The 22,778-nt window shown below is 40.2% G+C and overlaps 2 protein-coding genes across 7 annotated transcripts in view; one reads left to right on the top strand and one right to left on the bottom strand.

Moving 5' to 3' along the window:
- lats1 (large tumor suppressor kinase 1) overlaps positions 1-9,439 on the top strand; it is a 44,439-nt gene extending 35,000 nt beyond the window's left edge. For 3 of the 4 annotated variants that reach the window (XM_043681062.1, XM_043681051.1, XM_043681059.1), the window contains exons 6-8: positions 944-1,126; positions 5,701-5,807; positions 6,175-9,439. In XM_043681062.1, the coding sequence (XP_043536997.1) occupies positions 944-1,126; positions 5,701-5,807; positions 6,175-6,690 (806 nt within the window). In that variant the 3' untranslated portion in view covers positions 6,691-9,439. Of the gene's footprint in view, positions 1-943; positions 1,127-5,700; positions 5,808-6,174 lie in introns of those variants that run through there. The other variant, XM_043681068.1, reaches the window with a different exon arrangement.
- Positions 9,440-9,461: 22 nt separating this feature from the next.
- ppil4 (peptidylprolyl isomerase (cyclophilin)-like 4) overlaps positions 9,462-22,778 on the bottom strand; it is a 52,433-nt gene continuing 39,116 nt past the window's right edge. For 2 of the 3 annotated variants that reach the window (XM_043681109.1, XM_043681117.1), the window contains exons 9-13: positions 17,952-18,045; positions 14,730-14,841; positions 14,347-14,443; positions 12,570-12,708; positions 9,462-9,732 (exon numbers count right to left, since the gene is read on the bottom strand). In XM_043681109.1, the coding sequence (XP_043537044.1) occupies positions 9,562-9,732; positions 12,570-12,708; positions 14,347-14,443; positions 14,730-14,841; positions 17,952-18,045 (613 nt within the window). In that variant the 3' untranslated portion in view covers positions 9,462-9,561. The remainder of the gene's footprint in view (positions 9,733-12,569; positions 12,709-14,346; positions 14,444-14,729; positions 14,842-17,951; positions 18,046-22,778) is intronic. The other variant, XM_043681125.1, reaches the window with a different exon arrangement.

Here is a 22,778-nt window from a genome sequence, read left to right as displayed (position 1 = left end):
AAGGTCAGCAGGTCAGGCAGCATCTAGGGAACAGGAGAATCGACGTTTCTGGCTAATGCCCGAAACGTCGATTCTCCTGTTCCCTAGATGCTGCCTGATCTGCTGCACTTTTCCAGCAACACATTTCCATCTCTGATCTCCAGCATCTGCAGACCTCACTTTCTCCTCTATAGGCAACAATTGCCAAGCTTTGTTTTGGCAGACTCTCCGAGATTGTGAAGTTTGCCTTTCTGTTAGGTGTGGGGTATTACCTTGGGTATATAGTTTAGTGGGCAATCAAAGATATAAAGAAGTTAAAAGACGCACCTCTTCTTACACTTGCAGAACATTTCCCATTATAGCCCCATACTTTTTCTTTGGTTATCTGTACTATTTTTTGGCAAAATCAGCACTTTTTACTTTGAGCAAGAAATCAATAGGTTGCTGAAACCTTTCCAGAGCTGCAGTTTTCCATAGCTTGCTGAGTTTATTCGTAGGCCAATCTGAGCTAGCTATGAATATTTAACACAGAAATACATTGACTAAATTTGTTAAACCCCTGCTTTGCTACTTATGATTTTACGGGAGCCAATGCAACACTTATTCAATCCCATGCTGATAATTTTCCCCCTGATATGGCACCCCAGTTTCACGTAGAAAAGTCCTTAGGGTCCAGTGTATCTAGCCTTGATTATCAGTAGCCTTAGAGTGTAAAGCAGGAAAGTCACAACTGTATCCAGTTCAAAAGAGGTACTTTGCCCTTGTACCATCCAAATGGGTTCCTGCCAGTCTGATGATAGCTTGTGCACTGTCCTCAGTCTGATCAACTCTTCTCTAAGAATAGTAGACAAAAGAGGTTGGAAATAGTACTGAAGAAACATATGGAACAAAGACAAAACAGAATCTTGCTATCTTCAGAAACACTACTTGTCTGATTGTTGACATGTTTACCCTTTGCATCCAGGTGACCATCCTCGGCAGGACAGCATGGATTTCAGTAATGAATGGGGTGATCCCAAGAGCTGTAAGTGTGCAGAGAGACTAAAACCATTGGAGCGCAGGGCAGCTCGACAACATCAACGCTGTCTGGCACATTCCCTAGTGGGCACACCGAATTACATTGCACCAGAGGTGTTGCTCCGTACAGGTAAGGTTAATGATGTTAAAATCTACTTCTGGCCAAACGTTTTGTCACCATCCTAGTATCGTCCCATGTGGCTCAGTGACAAATTTATTGGGATGTTTTGCTGTGTTAAAGGCTTTGTGAATGCAAGTAGAAGTTGTCTGTTCCTTCTACCACTGTATCACTATCTGCAGTTTGCTTCAGAAATGTCTTCCTTTGTTGCTTGAACCAGTTAATTCTCCCTATTTCTGAAACAAACCTTCAAAAATTCCCTTTATTTGTTGAAATTTACAAGATAACAGAAAACTCCTAATCTATAAAATGAAACTATATGGAAAAAAAAGGTCACCCACAAGGAGGCTCAGCATAATTTCATCTAAAAAGTGCAGGAAGCTTCAGGGCGATGGGCTTTGTGCAGGAAGATGGGATCAGAAAGGGCATGTGGGTGTCTTTTAAAAAAACAAAGAGGCGGCACAGTAGCTCAGCAGTTAGCACTGCTGCCTCCCAGCACCAGGGTCCCAGGTTCGATTCCAGCCTTGGGTGACTGTGTGGAGTTTGCACATTCTCCCCGTGTCTGCGTGAGTTTCTCCTGGTGCTCCAGTTTCCTCCCACAGTCCAAAGATGTGCAGGACAGGTGAATTGACCATGCTAAATTGCCCGTAGTGTTAGGTGCATTAGTCAGAGGGGGAATGGGTCTGGGGGATTGCTCTTTGGAGGGTCTGTGTGGACTGGTTGGGACAAAGGGCCTGTTTCCACACTTTGGGGAATCTAATCATTATTACCAGAATATTGTTTACGGTAGATTAAATAGTCATTCAATAAACTGATTTTTGCTGGTGTTCATACTTCATGAGCTTTCTCCTTACTTAGTCTAACCCTAGTAATGTCTTCTATTTGTTTCTTTCTCCTGTACTTGTCAGTTTGCCCATTTAAATGTATTTAGTCATCCAAATTACTCCTTATGGTAGACATTCCCACCACAGTCTCTCAAGTAAACGAACTTTTTCTGAATAGTGTTTGGATTTATTAGCAACTGTCATGATCCCTTGTTCTATAGTAGAATCTTTACTTAATAGTAAATCCATGCACTAGAGAGATTTAGATTAGATTTAGATTAGATTTGGATTAGATTCCCTACAGTGTGGAAACAGGCCCTTCGGCCCAACAAGTCCCCACAGACATTCCGAAGAGCAACCCACCCAGACCTATTCCCCTACGTTCACCCCGACTAATGCACCTAACACCACGGGAAATTTAGCATGGCCAGTTCACCTGACCTGCACATCTTTGGACTTTGGGATGAAACCAGAGCACCCAGAGGAAACCCATGCAAACACTGGGAGAATGTGCAAACTCCACACACAGAGTTGCCCGAGGTGAGAATTTAACCCAGTTTTTGTCCAATGTGTACAGGAGGGTTTCCTGACACAGTATGTCGAAGGGCCGACAAGAGGGGAGGCCACACTGGGTCTGGTGCTTGGTAATGAACCAGACCAGGTGTTTGATTTAGTAGGTGAGCACTTTGGAGAGAATGACCATAATTCAATTACGTTTAGTTTAGTGATGGAAAAGGATAGGTACATGTCACAGGTCAAGAGTTATCGATGGTGCAAGGGCAATTATAATGCGATTAGGCAAGATTTATGATGCATAGAATGGGGTAGCAAAATGCAGGGGATACAGACAATGGAAATGTGGAGCTGGTTTAAGGAACAGATATTGTGTGTCCTTGATAGGTATGTCTCTGTCAGGCAGGGAGGAAGTGATAAGGTAAAGGAACCGTGGTTTACTACATAACTTTCGTCTCTTGTTAAGCAGAAGAAGGAGGCTTATGGGTTGATGAGGCAAGATGATTCAGATGAAGCGATGGAGGGTTACAGACCAGCTAGGAATGATTTAAAGAGAGAGTTAAAAAGAGCAAAGAGAGGACACGAGCAGTCTTTAGCAAATAGAATAAAGGAGAACCCTAAAGCTTTCTATAGGTATGTGAGGAATAAATGGATGATTAGGGTAGGAATAGGGCCAGTCAAAGACAGAAGTGGGAAGTTGAATGTGGACCTTGTGGAGATTGGAGAGGTGCTAAATGAACATTTCTCATTGGTTTTCACTCAGGAAAAGAAGAATAATGAGGTATGAGATATTTGACTAGAAGGATCAAGATTAGTTACGAACAGGTGTTATCAATTCTAGAAGCCGTGAAAGTAGACAAATACCCTGGGCCAAATGGGATTTATCCAAGGATTCTCTCGGAAGCTAGAGAGGAGATAGCAGAGCCTTTGGCTTTAATATTTGAGTCATCATTGTCTACAGGTTTAGTACCAGAGGACTGGAGGATTGCAAATGTTGTGCCCTTGTTCAAAAAGGGGAGTAGAGATGACCCAGGTAATTATAGACCAGTGAGCCTTACTTCTGTTGTAGGAAAGGTTTTTCAAAGGATTATAAGAGATAAGATTTATAATCATCTAGCAAGCAACAATTTGATTTCAGATAGTCAACATGGTTTCGTCAAGGGCAAGTCATGTCTCACAAACCTCATTGAGTTTTTTAAGAAGGTGACCAAGGATGTAGGTGAGGGTAGGGCAGTTGACGCGGTATACGTGGACTTCAGTAAAGCCTTTGATAAGGTTCCACGTGGTGGGCTGTTGGAGAAAATGCAGAGGCATGGAATTGAGGGTGAATTAGCAGTTTGGATTAGAAACTGACTTTCTGAAAGAAGGTAGCGAGTGGTGGTTGATTTGAAAATATTCAGCCTGGAATCTGGTTACTCGTGTGCCACAAGAATCTGTTTTGGGACCACTGCTGTTTGTCATTTTTATAAATGACTCAGACGAAGGCATAGGTGGATAGATTAGTAAATTTGCAGATGACACTAAAGTCGATGGAGTAGTGGACAGTTTGGAACAATGTTACAGGTTGCAGGGAGACTTGAATAAACTGCAGAATTGGGCTGAGAGGTGGCAAATGGAGTTCAATGCAGCTAAATGTGAGGTGATGCACTTTGGGAAGAATAATAGGAAGGCAGAGTACTGGGTCAATGGAAAGATTCTTGGTAGTGTGGATGTGCAGAGGAATCTTGGAGTCCATGTACATAGATCCCTAAAAGTTGCCACCCAGGTTGATAATGCTGCTAAGAAGGCATATGGTGTGTTAGGTTTCATTTGTAGAGGGATTGATTTCCGGAGCCACAATATCATGCTGCAACTGTACAAAATGCGGCCACACTTGGAATATTTTGTACAGTTGCGGTCCCCATATTTCAGGACGGATGTGGAAGCATTGGAAAAGGTGTAGAGGAGATTTACCAGGATGTTGCCTGGTCTGGAGGGAAGGTCTTATGAGGATAGGCTGAGAGACTTGCATCTGTTCTCATTGGAAAGAAGAAGGCTAAGAGGGAATTTGATAGAGACATACAAGATGATCAGGGGATTAGATAGGGTAGGCAGTGAAAGACTTTTTCCGAGGATGGTGACATCAGCTTGTACGAGGGGGTATAACTACAAACTGAGGGGAGATGGATTTAAGACAGATGTCAAAGGCAGGTTCTTTATGCAGAATGCTAAGGGCGTGGAATGCCCTACCTGCTAATGTAATCAACTCAGCCACATTAGGGAGATTTAAACAATCCTGATAAGCACATGGATGATGATGGGATAGTTTAGGGGGACGAGCTGGGAATAGTTCACAGGTCGGCACAACATTGAGCGCCGAAGGGCCTATTCTGTGCTGTATTGTTCTGTGTTCTAACCCGGGTCCCTGGCGCTGTGAGACAGCAGTGCTAACCACTGAGCCACCGTGCTCTTCAGCCCAATAAAGCTGTTGAAACTGTAGATCAATTGAATTTTACTAAACTGAGATTGATTCATTTTTGTCATGCAAGACAACTAAGAAATATGGACCAGAGCAACCGAATGTAATTACAATACAGATCAACTATGATCAATGTTTCCCTATATTTCAGTTTACCTTGTGTGACCAGTTTGTTACGCCAGATGGTTCCTTTAAAATCAATGTTCTACTGCTATGTATCTGTCAAGACTACAACATTGTGCATGACCTGCGTAGCATGTTGCTGTGCAGGTTGGAGTAAACGCTGGCCACTTGAGGGACTGAAAAGCCAGCTGTTCCTATGTTTCTAATTTCATACCAAATTTAAAAACATGATAATATTTCCAAATAATGCAAAGCAGAACATTGAAACCTAGTTATGCAGTAAATGACAGGAATAAAATCTCTTCGAGAATTAAAGCATGCATTCCCAATTACCAAACCACAACAAACCTAGTTATCAAAATCTACCATGCCTCTAAATAACAAGGCTAATGTCAAAATCCCAGTTGTATTATTAGATGATACATACCTGAATAGCAAAATGTGACTTCAGGAGTAAATGGAATCCTCAGTGACTACATGATCTTTGGAGTATATACTGAAAATAATTTATAATTATATTGTTACAGGTTGAAAAATCATAATAATTGTCTTACATCAGTAAAAATGTTCTCACCTGAACATAAAAAAATCATAAATAGAAGTCTGAATAACAAGACATTGGTTTTTGATTACTGGATATAATGAGCAAAATAATTTGTACCTCGTAGGTTACACCCAGCTGTGTGACTGGTGGAGCGTTGGTGTTATTCTTTATGAAATGCTAGTAGGACAGCCTCCTTTCTTGGCACAAACTCCACTGGAAACACAGATCAAGGTAATGAATTAATTATGCCTATATCATTTATCTTGTGCACTGTGATATCCGTTTCTTTGTTTTTAAAGTCTATTTAGAGGTAATTATGACTTTTTTTAAAGAGACAAGTAGGCCATTGGGGGTAATATTGTCCTCAAAGCAGAAAAGAAAATGGCTATTCTTCTAAGTGTATCATCCTATAGGACTGCCCATCCTGAGAAACCTGGTTAAAGGATTTATAATAAAATGATCACCCATAATGACACCAGGATGGAAGACACTTTAATCTTTAAAAATAATTGTAGATTTTTTTTTTAAATCCAGTAGTTCAGCAATAATCTCAATTGTGGAATGTTAAGATTTCTGATTTCTGCCCATTCTTACAAAGGTTATAAACTGGCAGACGACACTTCACATCCCACCCCAGGCTAAACTTAGCCCAGAGGCATCCGATCTCATCATCAAACTTTGCCGAGGTCCAGAAGATAGGCTTGGGAAGAATGGCACAGATGAAATAAAAGCCCATCCGTTTTTCAGATTGATTGATTTCTCCAGTGACATCCGGCACCAATCTGCTCCATATATTCCTAAGATTACACACCCAACAGATACGTCCAATTTTGATCCTGTGGATCCTGACAAATTGTGGAGTGATAGTAGCAATGGAGAAAGTGTCAATGACACACTGAATGGCTGGTACCAGAATGGGAAGCACCCAGAACACGCTTTCTACGAGTTCACATTCCGGAGGTTTTTTGATGATAATGGCTACCCTTACAGCTACCCCAAACCATTGCAGTGTGATTATCTCAATCCAGAAACACCTGAACATCAAGCAGAAAGTAACAGGGAAAACACTGCAATGGGGAAAGGGAGCCAGAATAGAGAGCTGGTTTATGTATGAAGTGAAAATCATTACTTTTTTTAAAAGCAGTGCGCCCCTTGTTTAATTTCCAGGGACAGATATTAATTTCTATTCATGCTTTCACTTTTAGTTTAAGGGCTTACAGAAAGGTATATTTTGTAAGTATTAATTTATTTCTACATTGTAATTTGAAGCCTCCAGCAGTTACACTTGAGTTAATAGAATGCTGATTTGAGCACCTAACACTAGAGTTTAAATCAATTTCATCATGTGATCTGTAGTTGATCAGCAAAATTGTAATTGATTTTCTTCTTCACTTACACTAAGTCTTTATTATTACTTTAATTGCTTTGATATTCTTGGAGAGCTTTATGTAGGTGAGTGCACAGTAGGTGCCTTTTCTCATTAAAAGTTTAAAGAAGTCATTTTGCAAGGCTCCAACCCCAGCAGAGAACCTTGCTCGAAGAGCATCCAAGTCAAAGGAAGGAACATAATGGAGTGGCTGACTCTATAACCCGCACTTTGAAACAGTAAGACTGTATGTTGAAAGTGAGGATAGAGTTGCAATACTACAGGGCTAAACTGTTATCTGTTCCTATTTAACGAGACTGCAAACTGGAGTGAATTTTGGGTTTCAACACTACAGGGCCCATCGTGGGATGTGCATTGAGTGTGAGGGTAGGGCTGTAATACTGCAGGGCCTATTTTAGATATATTCTAATCAACCTGTTCAGCGATGTTATTACATGCCTCCTGGTTCAGAGATAGGGACAGTACCACAAAGAGTCTAAAAAAAGGCTCATTTTATACTCATTGGGAGTTGAGAGAAGTTACTAACACGACAGGGCTCATTCATGCTCTGGTCTAGTCAAGTTTATCTCTGGGAGGTTTTGAACATATGTATCTGAAACCTACAAAATGGTCTTTTATGCTGTGCCTTAAAACATCCTGCTTAGCTTTGACCAAATATGAAGAAAGTAGTTTGGTATACTTTATATGAAAATAATTTTCTTTTAGAAGTGTGTAGAACACAGGTTATTAGCTATTTTTTTCTAATTTATGCATTGAATTCTATTTATAAATTATACATGTATAAACATTTAATTTGACTTCCAATGACATTAAATCTAAGATCATTTTCAAAGGTAATTGCTTTGCAATCTGTTAACATAACTGGTTCATTTAAATCAAAATTATCAACCTTGCACCACCACCTGCCAATTGCCTTTCAAGCCACCCACCATCTAAATTTGGAATTCCCTTCTTAGCAGTGTGGCCATACCGACACTATGTGGACTGCAGTGCTTCAAGAAGGCATATCAGCAGTGTCTTCTCAGGGAGAATTAGGGATGGGAAGTACGTGCTGAATTTGCCAATAACACATAATTAAAGTCATCAAATAAAATTACTCCTTCAAGATTTAAAAGATAGATATGATTGCCTCATTTTATAGCAAGCAGCATTTATCACTGTGCAAGAATTCACACACACATTTCTGGTGAGATTTTTGAACTTGTGGCTGCAGCATAGCTTGCTGAAGGGAAGATCAGCAAGAAATACATTCTGAGTGAAGCCACATCCTTGATCACATCATTGGGTTGAAGATCCAATCATTCAAATCAGTCTTTTGATAAAAATACAGGTGAGTTTTTTATAGAGCACTTTACAAAGATTTTAATAAATTGTACCCATTTAAAAAAAATGCATTCGACAGTCTGTTTTAGAAAAGTGTTAATTGAATTTAGTGGTTAACAAGGGCATTTTGGAGTCGTGAGGCCAGACCATCAGATTTCCTTCTCTAAAGGGCCTTTGTGAACCAGATAGGTTTTTAACATCCATGCTGATAGTTGTCATGTCACTAAGACTAGTTTTATGTTCCAACACTTGGGCATCTAGATTACTAGTCAGGCAATATTACTGCCATTCCCCACATTAAACTGACAATATATATCAAATTTGAACTTAGAAAATTTATAGGTATGTATCTCCCAACAATAAGTTTGAGATGCCTAGAAAATTTAATATGTGGATGGCTTGGAGAGGCTGTCTACTAACAGCATCATTACATCATGCAAGAAATTGAAGGATTTTGTGCTGTCAACTGGGGTTTTCGTGAACTTAAATTTCGTTATTGAAAACATCACCTTCTCAAAAACCAGGTCTTTGCTTCATAATCTTTTAATGGAAACTGAATAAATGATTGAGTTGTCAAGTGCATTTTTATTTGGACTAAGATAATTCATAAAGGTAAGAGACTTTCATTGACTGTTGAAGTGGTGGATGTTCTGAAGGCTTTTAACGAGTATGAAGAGATGGCAAGACAGCTTTAATAATATTTATAAAATACCATCAGTGTTCTACTTAGTCTGTTGTATTTATACATTAATCTGAAGTACTCAAAGTAAGTTTAGCAAATAGGCCTTGTCTTCAGATCAGAAATTAATCCAATACTGTGCTGAGGTATTGGCTTAACAGTCTACATTGCATTGAAGTCCCTAAAATGGGACATTTGACTCTTATGCCACAAACATCAATCTTTACAATTGCAATGTTTCCCACTCCCTTCCTCAGATGTTAAGTGGAATTTAGTTTATTAACTCATCTAGTGACCTAACCAACATCCCTACCCTTATGAGGTGTCCAGTAAATTTACGCAAAACAAAATATTCAGTGTATATCCTGTCCTCAGCAGCTTGTTTGTAAGTGCATCTGCTCAGTTCTTGACCACTCACCAGAAATAGAGTTGAGTGCAAATGTGCCAGGATGGGTCATGTGATTCCATAGTAGTAGAAAAGCAATGAATTAGAACATTTTGACTGTACAATTTATTGAAATTTTAAAAATCAAAAGCATTTTAGTTACATATTGCACTTAAATGTTTCTCTTCTTTCAACTTCCACTCTATTGCTTCTATTTGGATCTTTTAGGACTTCTGTTCTTCCTTTCTTGATGTCTGGACTTCTTACTCCGGCTTCGCTTGTGGTGATCTTTCTCTTGGGATTCACTCCTGCTCCGGCTGCGATATCGGTCCCGCTTTTTCTGACCTCTATCTTTTTTTCTGCAGTATTCATCAATTGTTGCCTATCAAGTCAAAAATAATTTTCAGAAGGTCTTCCAGTAACTAATCCATTGATATCAAGTTAATCTGTCAACTTCAAATTTAGACACAAAAAGTATAGGTATATAAATTCCCTTTGTTTTCAAAACTAGATTACTACAAATTGCTTACAAATCTTACTCTCTCCACCTTTTTCAGTATATCTGATTGGGTGTCCCATTGATAATGAAATAACCTTGTCATTAACAGGTCCACCACCCTACATTTATTTACATTCAGTCTCACCATGGCTAAAACCAATTCTCTATCAAGGCTACCCTATCATGTTCAATCAGATTCATGATTACCTTAACTTTATTCAGTTCTGTGCACAGTATCCCTTCATCATCTGTCTTTTAATTCCTGCCGCTTGCCTTGCTAAAAATCCCCCTCCCAATTTCTTCATTTCACTTTTCCTTCAGCAATAGCTAGTGGCAATAAAAAAAAACAGAATTGAGATCAAAGCCTGAGAGGGCTGAAGATAAAGTCCTCATAATTAACAGGCACAGTGGCACTGAGGAGAGCGAAATGAGAATTCATGGAAGTTGTACTCATTGGCAGAAAATAACAAGCAAATCCCTGGAATCTCACGTGCTTAAAAGTACTGTACATAGTTCTTGTTTCCATAATATAACGAAGATATTGAGGGACCCATGGAAGATGCAAAGAAAACTTATCCTCTTAAAACCAAACTAAGGGGCTATAACCATTTTGAAAGACCCTGAACAGGGTGGGTCTTTATCTCAGAAAAAGGGCCAAGACGAAGCTGATACAGAGATGTTTTCAGTTCTGTAATGTTTTAATACTAGGAGCCTATCAACAGTTTTAATTTTTTACTAAATTTCCTAGTGATTATAAGACACTTCTTGAATCAGCATCAGTCAGAGTGTGCAACTTGCTACTATAAGGATAGCAGAGGCAAATTACTGAGCTGCAATTAAAGGAGATAATATTTTACTATGAGGGCGGAAAGAAACAAAAATATGGTAACAAAGAGTCAGCCAGAGCATAAACTCTGGAATAGACATGTTGAACCAATGGCCTGTTCCTGTGCTCTCTCCTACATTAACGCTTGAAGATCCAAATAAGGGTCACATTCTTGAAATTGACCTAACAGTCCATTGTTGCAAAGGGACAGCTGGAAAATGGGAAGTCTTCAGAAATGAGATAACAAGAATCCAGAGGAAGTATATTCCTGTCAGGGTGAAAGGGAAGGCTGGTAACTATAGGGAATGGAGGGAAATCAGGAGGGCAAAATGGGGACATGAGATAGCTTTGGCAAATAGAATTAAGGAGAATCCAAAGGGTTTTTACAAATATATTAAGGACAAAAGGGTAACTAGGGAGAGAATATGGCCTTTGTATGGCGCCACTAAATGAATATTTTGCATCAGTATTTACTGTGGAAAAGGATATGGAAGATATAGACTGTAGGGAAATAGATGGTGACATCTTGCAAAATGTCCAGATTACAGAGGAGGAAATGCTGGATGTCTTGAAACGGTTAAAGGTGGATAAATGGCCAGGACCTGATCAGGTGTACCCGAGAACTCCAAGGGAAGCTAGAGAAGTGATTGCTGGGCCTCTTGCTGAGATATTTGTATCATCGATAGTCACAGGTGAGGTGCCGGAAGACTGGGGATTGGCAAACGTGGTGCCACTGTTTAAGAAGGGTGGTAAGGACAAGCCAGGGAACTGTAGACCAGTGAGCCTGACCTCGGTGGTGGGCAAGTTGTTGGAGGGAATCCTGAGGGACAGGATGTACATGAATTTGGAAAGGCAAGGACTGATTCGGGATAGTCAACACGCTTTGTGCGTGGGAAATAATGTCTCACAAACTTGATTGTTACATCTTCAAAAAACTCGAAGATTGATGAGGACAGAGCAGAAAATGTGATCTATATGGACTTCAGTAAGGCATTCGACAAGGTTCCTCATGGGTCTGATTAGCAAGGTTAGATCTCACGGAATACAGGGAGAACTAGCCATTTGGATACAGAACTGGCTCAAAGGTAGAAGACAGAGGGTGGCAGTGGAGGGTTGTTTTTCAGACTGGAGGCCTGTGACCAGAGGAGTGCCACAAGGATCGGTGCTGGGTCCTCTACTTTTTGTCATTTACATCAATGATTTGGATGCAAGCATAAGGGTTCATAGCTCCTCAAAAGTGGAGTCAGGTGGATAGAATAGTGAAGAAGGCGTTTGGTATGCTTTCCTTTATTGGTCAGAGTATCGAGTACAGGAGTTGGGAGGTCATGTTGCGACTGTACAGGACATTAGTTAGGCCACTGTTGGAATATTGCGTGCAATTCTGGTCTCCTATCGGAAAGATGTTGTGAAACTTGAAAGGGTTCAGAAAAGATTTATAAGGATATGGCCAGGAATGGAGGATCTGAGCTACAGGGAGAGGCTGAATAGGGTGGGGCTGTTTTCCCTGGAGTGTCAGAGGCTGAGGGATGACCTTACAGAGGTTTACAAAATTGAGGGGCATGGATAGGATAAATAGGCAAAGTCTTTTCCCTGGGGTCAGGGAGTCCAGAACTAGAGGGCATTTGGATGGGTATATGAAGAGGAAGGGATTGGAGAAATATGGGCCAGGTGCTGGCAGGGGTGGGACTAGATTGGGTTGGGATATCTGGTCGGCATTGACGGGTTGCACCGAAGGGTCTGTTTCCATGCTGTACATCTCTATGACTCAGCCAGCAGCCTCCCAAAGACATGGTGGTTAAAGTACAGGCAGATGCAAATTAATAATCAAATATTCAATAAAGCCATGACTATATAGGCTTAAATATCTGACTTCTTGATAATCAGTATTTTCTACCTTGCAGTTGGCTGCTTTCCTCCTATCACATTCTTCCTCTTCCATATGCCGACGAGACCGTTTCTCCTTGTGGTGTTTCTTCAAATGCTGCTGGCTTCCACTGGTCTCCGCCTCATCCAGTAATAGTTCATATTTCGGGCTTTTTTTTAAATTAAGGGACAAAACCTAGCAAAGGTCAGGCCAATGCAATGATGGAGGAATTTATCCAAGTGTCTTCTCTTTCCCAAGCATGTTTCCCTCGTAATTGACCAGCAAGATGCTCTGCAAGATACTCAGAATACAATTTTATCTGGTGGTGTTTATTATCATAGAATCTCCACAGCGTGGTAGCAAGCCTTTCGGCCCATTGGGTCCACACCAACCCTCTAAAGAATATCCCACCCTGGTCCTGTAACCTTACATTTTCCATGGCTAATACACTAATCTGCACATCTTTGGATTGTGAGGCATGTTGATGACTGATCTTTTCAATTGCCCAGGACGGGAAGCGTTGAATTAAACACATTTTGTTATATTAAGGATCTTCTACGAAGTCCATTTTTGAAATTATAACATTCAAGATTTCACAGATCAAGTTTTGAAGTTAATATCATTGGCAAAGTCAATAAACCAGGCAATTAATTCTGTGGGCTATTTCTTACCATCTATAACTTTACAGTTCAAAGAATTACTCAACTTAATCAAACAGACAAGTGGTATTACCATTGAACGGTTAATCCAAAGACCCAGGTAATAGCAAGTTTTAAGAAAATTTGTAGCTTGGGTTGAGGTTTGCTGAGCTGGAAGATTTATTTTCAGACGTTTCATCATCATACTTGATATCATCTTCAGAGAGTCTCTGGGTGAAGCACTGCTGATGTTTCCTGCTTTCTTATATATATGTTTGGGTTTCTCTGAGTCGGTGATGTCATTTCCTGTTCTTTTTCTCGGGGGGGGGGGGGGGGGGGGGGGAGAGGGTAAATGAGGTCCAAGTCAATATGTTTGTTGATAGAGTTCCAGTTGGAATGCCATGCTTCAAGGAATTCTCAAGCATGTCTCTGTTTAGCTTGTCCTCGGATGGATGTGGTGTCCTTCCTTCTCTGTATGTAAGGTATCCTTACACTAGTTCTTCCTTATCTGTATGTAAGGATACAACACATCCATCCTAGGACAAGCCAAACAGAGACACGCACAGGAGTTCCTGGAAGCATGGCATTCCAACCAGAACTTTATCAACAAACATGTAAACAGAAAGTAGGAAACACCCAGCGGTGCTTCATCCGGAGGCTCACTGAAGATGTTACCTCGTATAATGACAAAACATCTGAAAATGAATTTTCAGCTCAGCGAGCAAATCTACATCCAGAACCCAGGTAATATTCTGAAGACCAGGGTGCAAATCTCACCACAGCAGATGTTGGAATTTGTATTCAATAAAAAATCTGGAATTCAGAATCTAATGATGACCATGAATCCAGTGTTGATTATCAGCCTTTATGGAAGAAAATGCCATCCTTATTTATTTATGGCCTAAATGTAACTTCAGAACCTTAACTCAGTTCCCCTCCGGACATGGCCAATCACTGGAGAAAACTGATTTTCTCTACTTCGTCTATTACATCACAATTTAGCTTGTCTGTTCTTTACTAACATTCCGTATTCCTGGTAGTATCCTAACAAGCCCCTTCTGTATCCTTTCTAAAGCCTTTACATGTTGCCTGAAATGCACTACACAGAACTATTTATAATACTTCAATTGAGCTCAACGTTTATAGCTGCTGAACAAATTCAAGGATACTCCTGTTTAGGTTGAACTTTACTCTTCAAGGTAATGTTGGAACGTTTGCTAAGGTCTTTCTCATACTCTTTAAAATCATCTTTGGTGTATTTTGCACCTGTGAGAAGATAGATCAAAAATAACTTTTAAGAAAAGGTGAATGAGAAAGTGACCATTATCAATTCAAGGATAACGCACCTCGTCCCACTCCCCAGACTAATTCCTGGCATTCTTTCATTCTCTTTTCTATCCCAATTTCTTTGAAACCCACAACTGAACCTGTGACAATCACCTCTCCCAGGCAGTGATATTGACAGCACGTTGGCAACTTCTATAGAGATGAGTGACCTTTCAGGTTTGTACTTGTGAAATAGATAAATACAAAATGTAACCTTAGAACCTACCTTTCCCTTTCCACTGTACCTTCGCTACAGATTGGCTGAAGTCCACATGTATTCTTCTGTCATCTATTAGCACATTATCCATCTTAAAGTAAGCATTTTCACAATGCTCCTGCTGTGAAAAAATATATAATATAGCAGTTTAAGCAGATTTTTTCAGGGATGGTAATGCAAACCAACCCTGACAAAGATGCAGGGCACAAGTTAGGTCAAACAGTTAAACAATTATAATGGCTCAGGGCCCCAACAGTGACAGCTTACTCATCCAATAGCAAAAACACAAGACTGCTGAAAATGATGCTGATCCAATAGCACGAGCAATTGCTCGCTAAAAGGAATTTTTCTACACAGATCGCAAACCACCTCATTATTCCTATAGCTCTTTGCCTTCATAATAGGACAGGTCCACTGCCCGATAGTTTGTTGCTCAAACTATAGCTTACTTAATAGTCAATAACATAATGCCTTGACAATAATGCTTGACTGCCCCTCTGACTTGTTGCCCAAGTAGCAATAATTCACTGAACTTGTCTGGACAGTGATACCGTAGTTTGCTTGCAACTCTGTTGTCATTGAATTATGGTTTTCATATCACTTTCTGACTGTGAAACAATGTTATTTCTTTGTGGTTTTGCTCCAAGCCAGTGGACATAGTACATGTGCTAAGTTAGAGTACCACAATCATCAATCTTGACATTCTCAGTCAGGAATTCCCCTGTCATGCACATAGCACATTCAACTTTAGCTCTGGAACAGAGGCAAACAAGCAATCCCAAAGACAAGTGTTTCTCTGGCTGAAGAACGTTTCATTTCACAAGTCATTCTTGTCACAAATGGTTTTCCCATCTCTACGTTCCACATTCAAATTTGCAGTATTGCGCTCCAAAAAACCTTCAGAAATTACCATAAAAGCATTGTTTCTTTTCTCCTCTGCCAGTGGAACTTTGTTTGGAAGTCCCTTAATTGAAAAGGCAGAGACCTGCTCCTTCATATTTTTAGGGATTGATTCAGATGGTCCAAGTTTGAAACCACCAAGAAAGATTTTTTTAAAAATGGAAAGAAAGAGCAAACTTGTCCACCACTTGGACGTAATGCATTTATACAATCAGAGCCCAACTTAAGTTAATAGTAAGTCTTTCACTGGAGACTAGTGTCAGCCAATAAGACCATAAGATATAGGAGCAGAAATTAGGCCATTCAATCACAGCTGCTAAGTTTCTCAACCCTAGTCTCTCCTACCAATAGAAACATCTTCCCAGTCCAGGCCATTCAGTATTCTGTATGTTTCAATTAGATCTTCCCTCATCCTTCTTAACTCAAGAGTTTAAACCCAGAGTCCTCAAACGTTCCTCATATGTTAAGCTTTTCATTTCTGGTACCAGTCTCTTGAACCTCTTCTGAACACACTCCATGGCCAGTACATTCTTCCCAAGATATGGGGGGGTCCAAAAGTGTGCACAATACTCCAAATGTGGTCTGACTAGTAAATAGTAAAGAACTTGTACAGTAAGCAGATGAAATTAATTTTGTACACAGACTGCAAAAGCTTACAACTGAAACATCAAGCATGACTGCAGAATCTGACCTGTGCAAGGTCACCAAACACGAGCAGGAACTTACTAGATTTTTAAATAAATGCCTAGAAACATTCCAAAATATTTTCCCATTGGACAGGTGTTTCACTGACCCTTGCATGAGGTGTTATTAATTTGTTATTAATAACATCGATGAGCAGTCAGTGTTGTTATGGAAGTAAACATAGCAGCCAAGTTATGTACAATGAGGTCGCACAAGCAACTAAGTGAAATGAATGAATGTTGTATTTGTAATGTGGCAGTACTAAATAAAGGATGTCTGCCTCTACTTCAAGCATTGCTGTGAGATTTTACTTCCATGTGAATGGAATTAACATCTCTAAAAAGGTGGAACTTCTGACAACTAAAATCGAGTGGTAGAGAAAGTACCCATATCTGGAGATAAAAGCATTTTTATGTCACTATGAATACTGGGTTTTAAAAAAATAACTAATTTGCTGAAATTAATTTCTACATGCAAGAATGGGTTTCTCAAATGTCTGTTTTTTAGAATTAGAATCCCGACAGTGTGGAACCAGGTCCTTTGACCCATCAAGTCCACACCGACCCTCCAAAGAGTAACCTCCACCAGACCCATTCCCCTATATTTGCCCCTGAGTAATAAACTACATTTTGGGCAACTTACCATGGCCAGTTCACCTAACCTGCACGTCCTTGGATTGTGGGAGGAAAGGGGAACACCCGGAGGAAACCCACGCAGACACTGGGAGAATGTGCAAACTCCACATAGACAGACAGTCACCTGAGGCTGGAATCGAACCTGGGTCCCAGGCAGTGAGGCAGCAGTGCTAATCACTGAGTCACCATGCCGACCCATGTACTTTTTGAACAATATCCATTTATACAAGTTTCACTGTCCTTTATGTTTACACAAAGAAAGGTATCAGTAAGTGGGAATTTCTCTCATTATTTTAAATAAATTCAGATTTGTGGCCAGCATCTTTCTGCTATTGAATGACACTTGAATTTGCTGATGTGTTGCATTTTGACTGTCAGCATGGAAACATAGGCTGGGAGTTACTTTTCCCTGACTGCCTGTTTTTTACTGAGGTTATACTGGCCAGTCACCTCAATGTAGTCAGTTCATCTGGGGTTTCTGCCAACTTGTATTTACAACCGCTGGGGAAATTCTCAGCTGAGATTTTGATTCAGAACATAAATTAGGCAAATACAAAAATCCACTTGTAATGCAATATAAATCTATACAAAGAACTTCATAGAATAAAAATTAGTATAACTGTAAAGTTATATTTAAAGAATGCACAATATAACTGTTACTTAACAAGTCTTCATAAAAATGAGAGGTGATCTCATTGAAACATGTGGGATTCTTAAGGGGCTTGACAGGATAATCACAGAGGATATTTCCCCTTGTGAGAGTCTAGGACTAGGATGCATAGTCTCAGAATCTAGGGGCATCAATTTAAGACTGAGATTAGGAGGAATTTCTTCTCTCAGAGGGTTGACAGACTTAGGAACTCCTTGCCATAAGAGGGCTGTGGGGGCAAATTCCTTGTGTATACAGAAGGCAGAGTTGGGTTGATAATTGATCAGTAGGGAAATCAGTAGTTATGGGGAAAAGGCAGGAAAGTGGACAGCCTACTCTTGTTCCTATTTCTTATAGTCTTACCTTCTCAAACTCAATGAAGGCATAGCAGAGAGATTCTCCGGTCTTCCAGTCTCTAATTATTTCACAGCTGTTGAACAGATACCGATATAATTCACTTCAGTAAGAAAACAATAAAAAGACAGTTTCATTCCTGTACTTATCATTTTTACCCTGCTTATAAACATAGTCACTTTCTCCTCCACACATTCATCACGGGCAGACTGCAGGAAACCAAAGGCTAAGCCACTTCAGAGAGGAGTTTATCATCAGATCACCCTCCTTCCTTCCTTTAATCTGTTTCCTTTGACTAAAAGTAACTCTAGACCTACACAATGATTGATGATGAACTCCACTCTGAAGTGGATTATTAAGCTATTTGGGTCAAGGGTTATTAGGGATGCGCAGCAGTTCTTTCACTGTAAACAATTGACGGCAAACTAAGATTGTGCAATGTGTTGTATCAGTGCCATTTATTAAGAATGTAAAAATACATCACAATGATAACATTTACTGCATTTGCTACAGAATATCCAACCTTGAATTTCTCTCTCTCTCAGCCACAATATTTAAGTGGCTGTCACATTAGGAATGATGGGAACTGTTGCCAGGCACTTCAGCTCCGACAGTGGAAGACCTAGTAAGGGCAATGACACTAAAGCAAACTTCTTTGTTGATAATCATTGCCTAGCACATATGCCTTACGAATATTATTTTGTACATACTAGCTCAAATCTAAATGTTGATGAGGTCTTGCTACATGTAGCAGAATGGGGTCCCAACTGCTTCATAATCTAAGCTTTTGTGATTGGAGTTAAAAGTTACTTTCAGAAGCAAAAATTCTGTTGAATATAACTGGGTCGAGGGTAATATTTGAAGAAACCCCAGCAGTAATGGAAATGCGGTTTAGATGAGACTGACAACCTTCAACCACAGCCATCTTCCTTTGTGTCAGACATGATTTAAATTATTGGAGAGTCTTCCCCCAAAATCCCATGACTTCAATTTATTAAGGTTCCTTCATGCCATATTTGTTCAAGAGCAGTCATTTAAAATTTAAATCTGAAGTTCAATTTGTATCATAAGGTTGCAATGTATTGGAGTGACCTTGCTGGAAAGCAAGATATTGATGAGAGAGTGTCCAATGATAATATTGACAATATTTGCTGTTACTTTTCTTGTAACTAAGAATAGGCTGATAGGGCAATAGTTAGCTTGGAGTATTTAACTGGATTGGTGATAATGGCCAACTTTGTAAGTATCACACTGATCAGGTTTAGTATTAAGAATAAGTCAGCAAAGTTCCTTTACTCAACAAATAACCAGTTTAAACAACTTAGACAAAGATGCAAATGTTACTGGGAAACAGTTTGGATTTTGAATAGATACATTGTATCTATCATTTAAAAAACACATATACTGAAATCTGAGAAATAAAATGATAACTGCACAATATTAATGATGTACTTTGGCTAAGTAATAGTAAACTCATGAAAAATTATAAGACATAGATAGTTCTAAACAGTAGCTGTGTGTTTAAAGTTATTCTCCACACACAAGTGAGGTGTCTTCCTGAACAGCTGAATTCCCTTTGCTGGAGACAGTGAAGTAGATTCCAACAAATTGGACTCCTCCACAAATAGTAAAATGTCTTCTTTTGGATTTTCGGTTCACCGTACTTTGTTTGGATGAATTGCAAGTAAGAAAACAGGAAGCACTGAGTTGTTGCTGTTTGAAAAGGTCAAATTCTCATTCACTGAAATTAAAAATGCAGTCTTATTTCACTCACAAAGTAGACGGAGTGTCCTCTCAAATTCTCCAGTAGAATTATTCCATCCAACCTCCATATTCCTCTAAGGTACAACATTGTTGCTGTTGTACCTAATGCCTTTTCTTTAGTATCCCTTTTTGAAAAATTTGTAAGATATTTTTACATGGACGCCAATAATATTTTTAAAAATGAGTCAGATCGCGATTCGGCAAGATGGCGGCGATTCTGTAGAACTGCTGTGGACAGCTCTGCCTAACAGCCAAGGCATGCTGATGTTTTTTGCCATCCCTGGCCAACTTACGTGGTGGAATTATTAGTTTAAAATCTTACAGAACACATATTTGTTAATATTTAGGAGTGGGAAGGATGCCAAAGGGAAAAGGAGCGAGCAAATAGCAGCAGGGAGGACACTCCCCTGGCAGCACCTACCACACCAGAAACTGCAGCAGCAGCAGCCTCTCCTGAGGCTGTAATTTGAAAGAGGAAATCCTTCGCTGAAGTTAAAAAGAGGCTGAGGAACCTGGGCAACCAGTACTCCATGAGATACCCCACAGTGCTTTGTTTCAGCCACGAGGACTCAGTTTATACATTTGACTGGGCGGATAAAGCCAAACACTTTGTAGACACTTTAAAATAGATGGATTGGCCTGAAGAATACAGTTAATGTTCTCTTTTTTTATCTTTCCCCATGTTTTCCCTTCCTTTTTTTAATTCCTTTCTTTCTCCCTAATAATTTCTTTTTTGGAAAGGGGGGGGAAAAAATACCTTGGAATAAGTTGTTCCTTTTTTTTTAATAACTGGATTTTCTGATGGGAAATTTTATGGATGTTCTTTGTTGTCTCCCCTTTTTGTTTGTTCTGTTTCTCTTTTAGCCACAAGTAGGGGTGACATGAAGCCAGGGTGGAGTGCTCATCCTAATTTTGTCTTTTTTCTGTTGATTTAAGGATCATCTCCTTGTTTTTTCTTCTGGCCTAAGGCTGGGGCACAGTCCGGGTTTGAAAGAGTTGTGAAGGAGGGGATGGGTAGGGTGAGTGTCCCCTATGGGCAGGGGGAAGAGTCTTCCATTCAAGGTTTTATAGTTGGTTTTCTTTGTTGTTTTTTGATAGTAATAGTTGTTTAGAGTTATGATAGAGTAGTTTTTGTATATATAGTTCTTCGACTCTAAGTCTTTATTTACCTGTGCTCGGCGCTTTGAAAGCAGGGTTCTCCCTCCGAGGAGTTCAAGGGTCTCAAAGGGGATATGGCATAGTGTCCTATTAAATAGTGCACCTGGAGTATTAAGGGAAGTCATTCGCCTGTTAAAAGGAAAAAAGTGCTTTCTAGCCTTACGAGGGAAAGGGTTGATATCGCTTTGTTGCAGGAAACCCATCTTGATGATGGGGAGCACCTGAAATTACAACAGGGGGGTTATGACCGGGTATTCTTTTCATCCTTTACTATTAAAAGTAGGGGAGTGGCGGTACTTATTCAGAAAAATCTTCTGTTCACATTATTAGAGCAGGTAAAAGATGAGCAGAGACGGTTTGTGATACTTAAAGCCCTGATACATGGGGAGGAATATGGCATTTTAAATGTCTACTGTCCTCTGGCGCATTCCCTCAAATTTTTGATTAGTGCTTTCACTAAGTTGAGTGCTTTTGGAACACGGCCCATTATTATGGGGGGATTTTAATTGTCTTTTGGATCAGACAGTGGACATACTTGTGGGTCCCCAGCTATTTCTTCGCAGACCAAGCAGGTGGCTGACTTATGCGAGGGTTTTTGGGGAACCTTAAGCATGTGCCAAAAGTTGAAGGTGGCCCTAAGTTCCCTTTTAAGTGGTCACGGGCAGGTTCCAATACCTAGGCATTTTTATTACCCCCAAGTTTGATCAGTTATTTTGGACTAACTTTGCTCACTTGCTCGACAATATTAGACGAGATCTCCAGAGATGGGAGGCTTTTCCAATTTCATGGCTGGGCCGAATATCTCTCATTAAGGTGAATGTTCTTCCTCATTTGCTTTATTCCATGCGTATGCTCCCTGTAATGTTTCCCAGGTTAACGCTGCGGAAGCTTATGGAGTGGTTTGGTTCCTTTGTCTGGCATCGTGGGCGGCCCCTCAAACTTACTGAATTGCAGTTGCCTCAAGGAGGGGGAGGAGTTAATTTCCCAAACATCAGGAGATATCAATTGAATTCCCTGCTGTCTTTGTCTGTGATTGGGTAGGTAACGATCCAAATTCAATATAACTGGATATTGAGGCCTCCCAAGCAAAGTGCCCTCTTATTAACCTGTCGTTCATGGATAAGATGTGGACAGTTATGGACCACTACTGGAACTCCATTGTCATTAGTACAGTCAAGGCAAGAAGGGCGATGCTTCAGAGTGAGGGTTGTTTATCCAAGACTTTGCCACTTACGCCTATAGTTGGCATGCCAGGGTTCCAACCAGGATTGATGGGACTCAGGGTTCAAACTAATGGGCAGCAAAAAGAGTTTCTATTTTGGGAGACTTAAATGAGGGGGAGGTTATGATGTCTTTGGACCAACTGAACCGCAAATACGGGTTGCCCAGCAGAGATGTGTTCCGTTTTATTTTCAGGTTAGAAGACTATGCTTCTCACAGAGAGGTTGTTGCTATGTTCCACAAGCACCCTTTCGGTTAGTGCCCTCTATCGACTGCTGGGTGGCTGGGCCTGGCAGGATATTAACTGGGTCTGGATGCAAGAGTTAGGAGTGGAGATCTCTTCTGAAACATGAGAGAATACTCGAAAGATCTCAATCTGTAATAGGACATGCGCTATGCAGTTAAAAGTCCTGCACAGGGATCATCTGGCACCAGCCCGTGTGGCGAAGTTTAAAAAAGGGGCATCTTGGGGAGATCCAAGATGGCAGCGACCCAGCAAGTCTGAGTCTACAGTGCTCCTCCCAAGACTTGGGTAAAGTGGGTCACCCACCCCCACCACACTCACCAAACCATTTATAATAGTTGTTTAATATTAAATTTAAACAATCTAATCTTTAGTAAAAATGACTAAAAGGAAGGGAGCCCGCAACTCTCAACAAGCAGGAACCCTCCCCCACCCTCTCCAGCTGCAGC

The sequence above is a fragment of the Chiloscyllium plagiosum genome, chromosome 3 (assembly GCF_004010195.1).
Source record: "Chiloscyllium plagiosum isolate BGI_BamShark_2017 chromosome 3, ASM401019v2, whole genome shotgun sequence".
NCBI classification, from domain to species: domain Eukaryota; kingdom Metazoa; phylum Chordata; class Chondrichthyes; order Orectolobiformes; family Hemiscylliidae; genus Chiloscyllium; species Chiloscyllium plagiosum.
The sequence above is the reverse complement of the archived record's forward strand: the minus strand, read 5'-3'. Positions and strand labels throughout refer to the sequence as shown.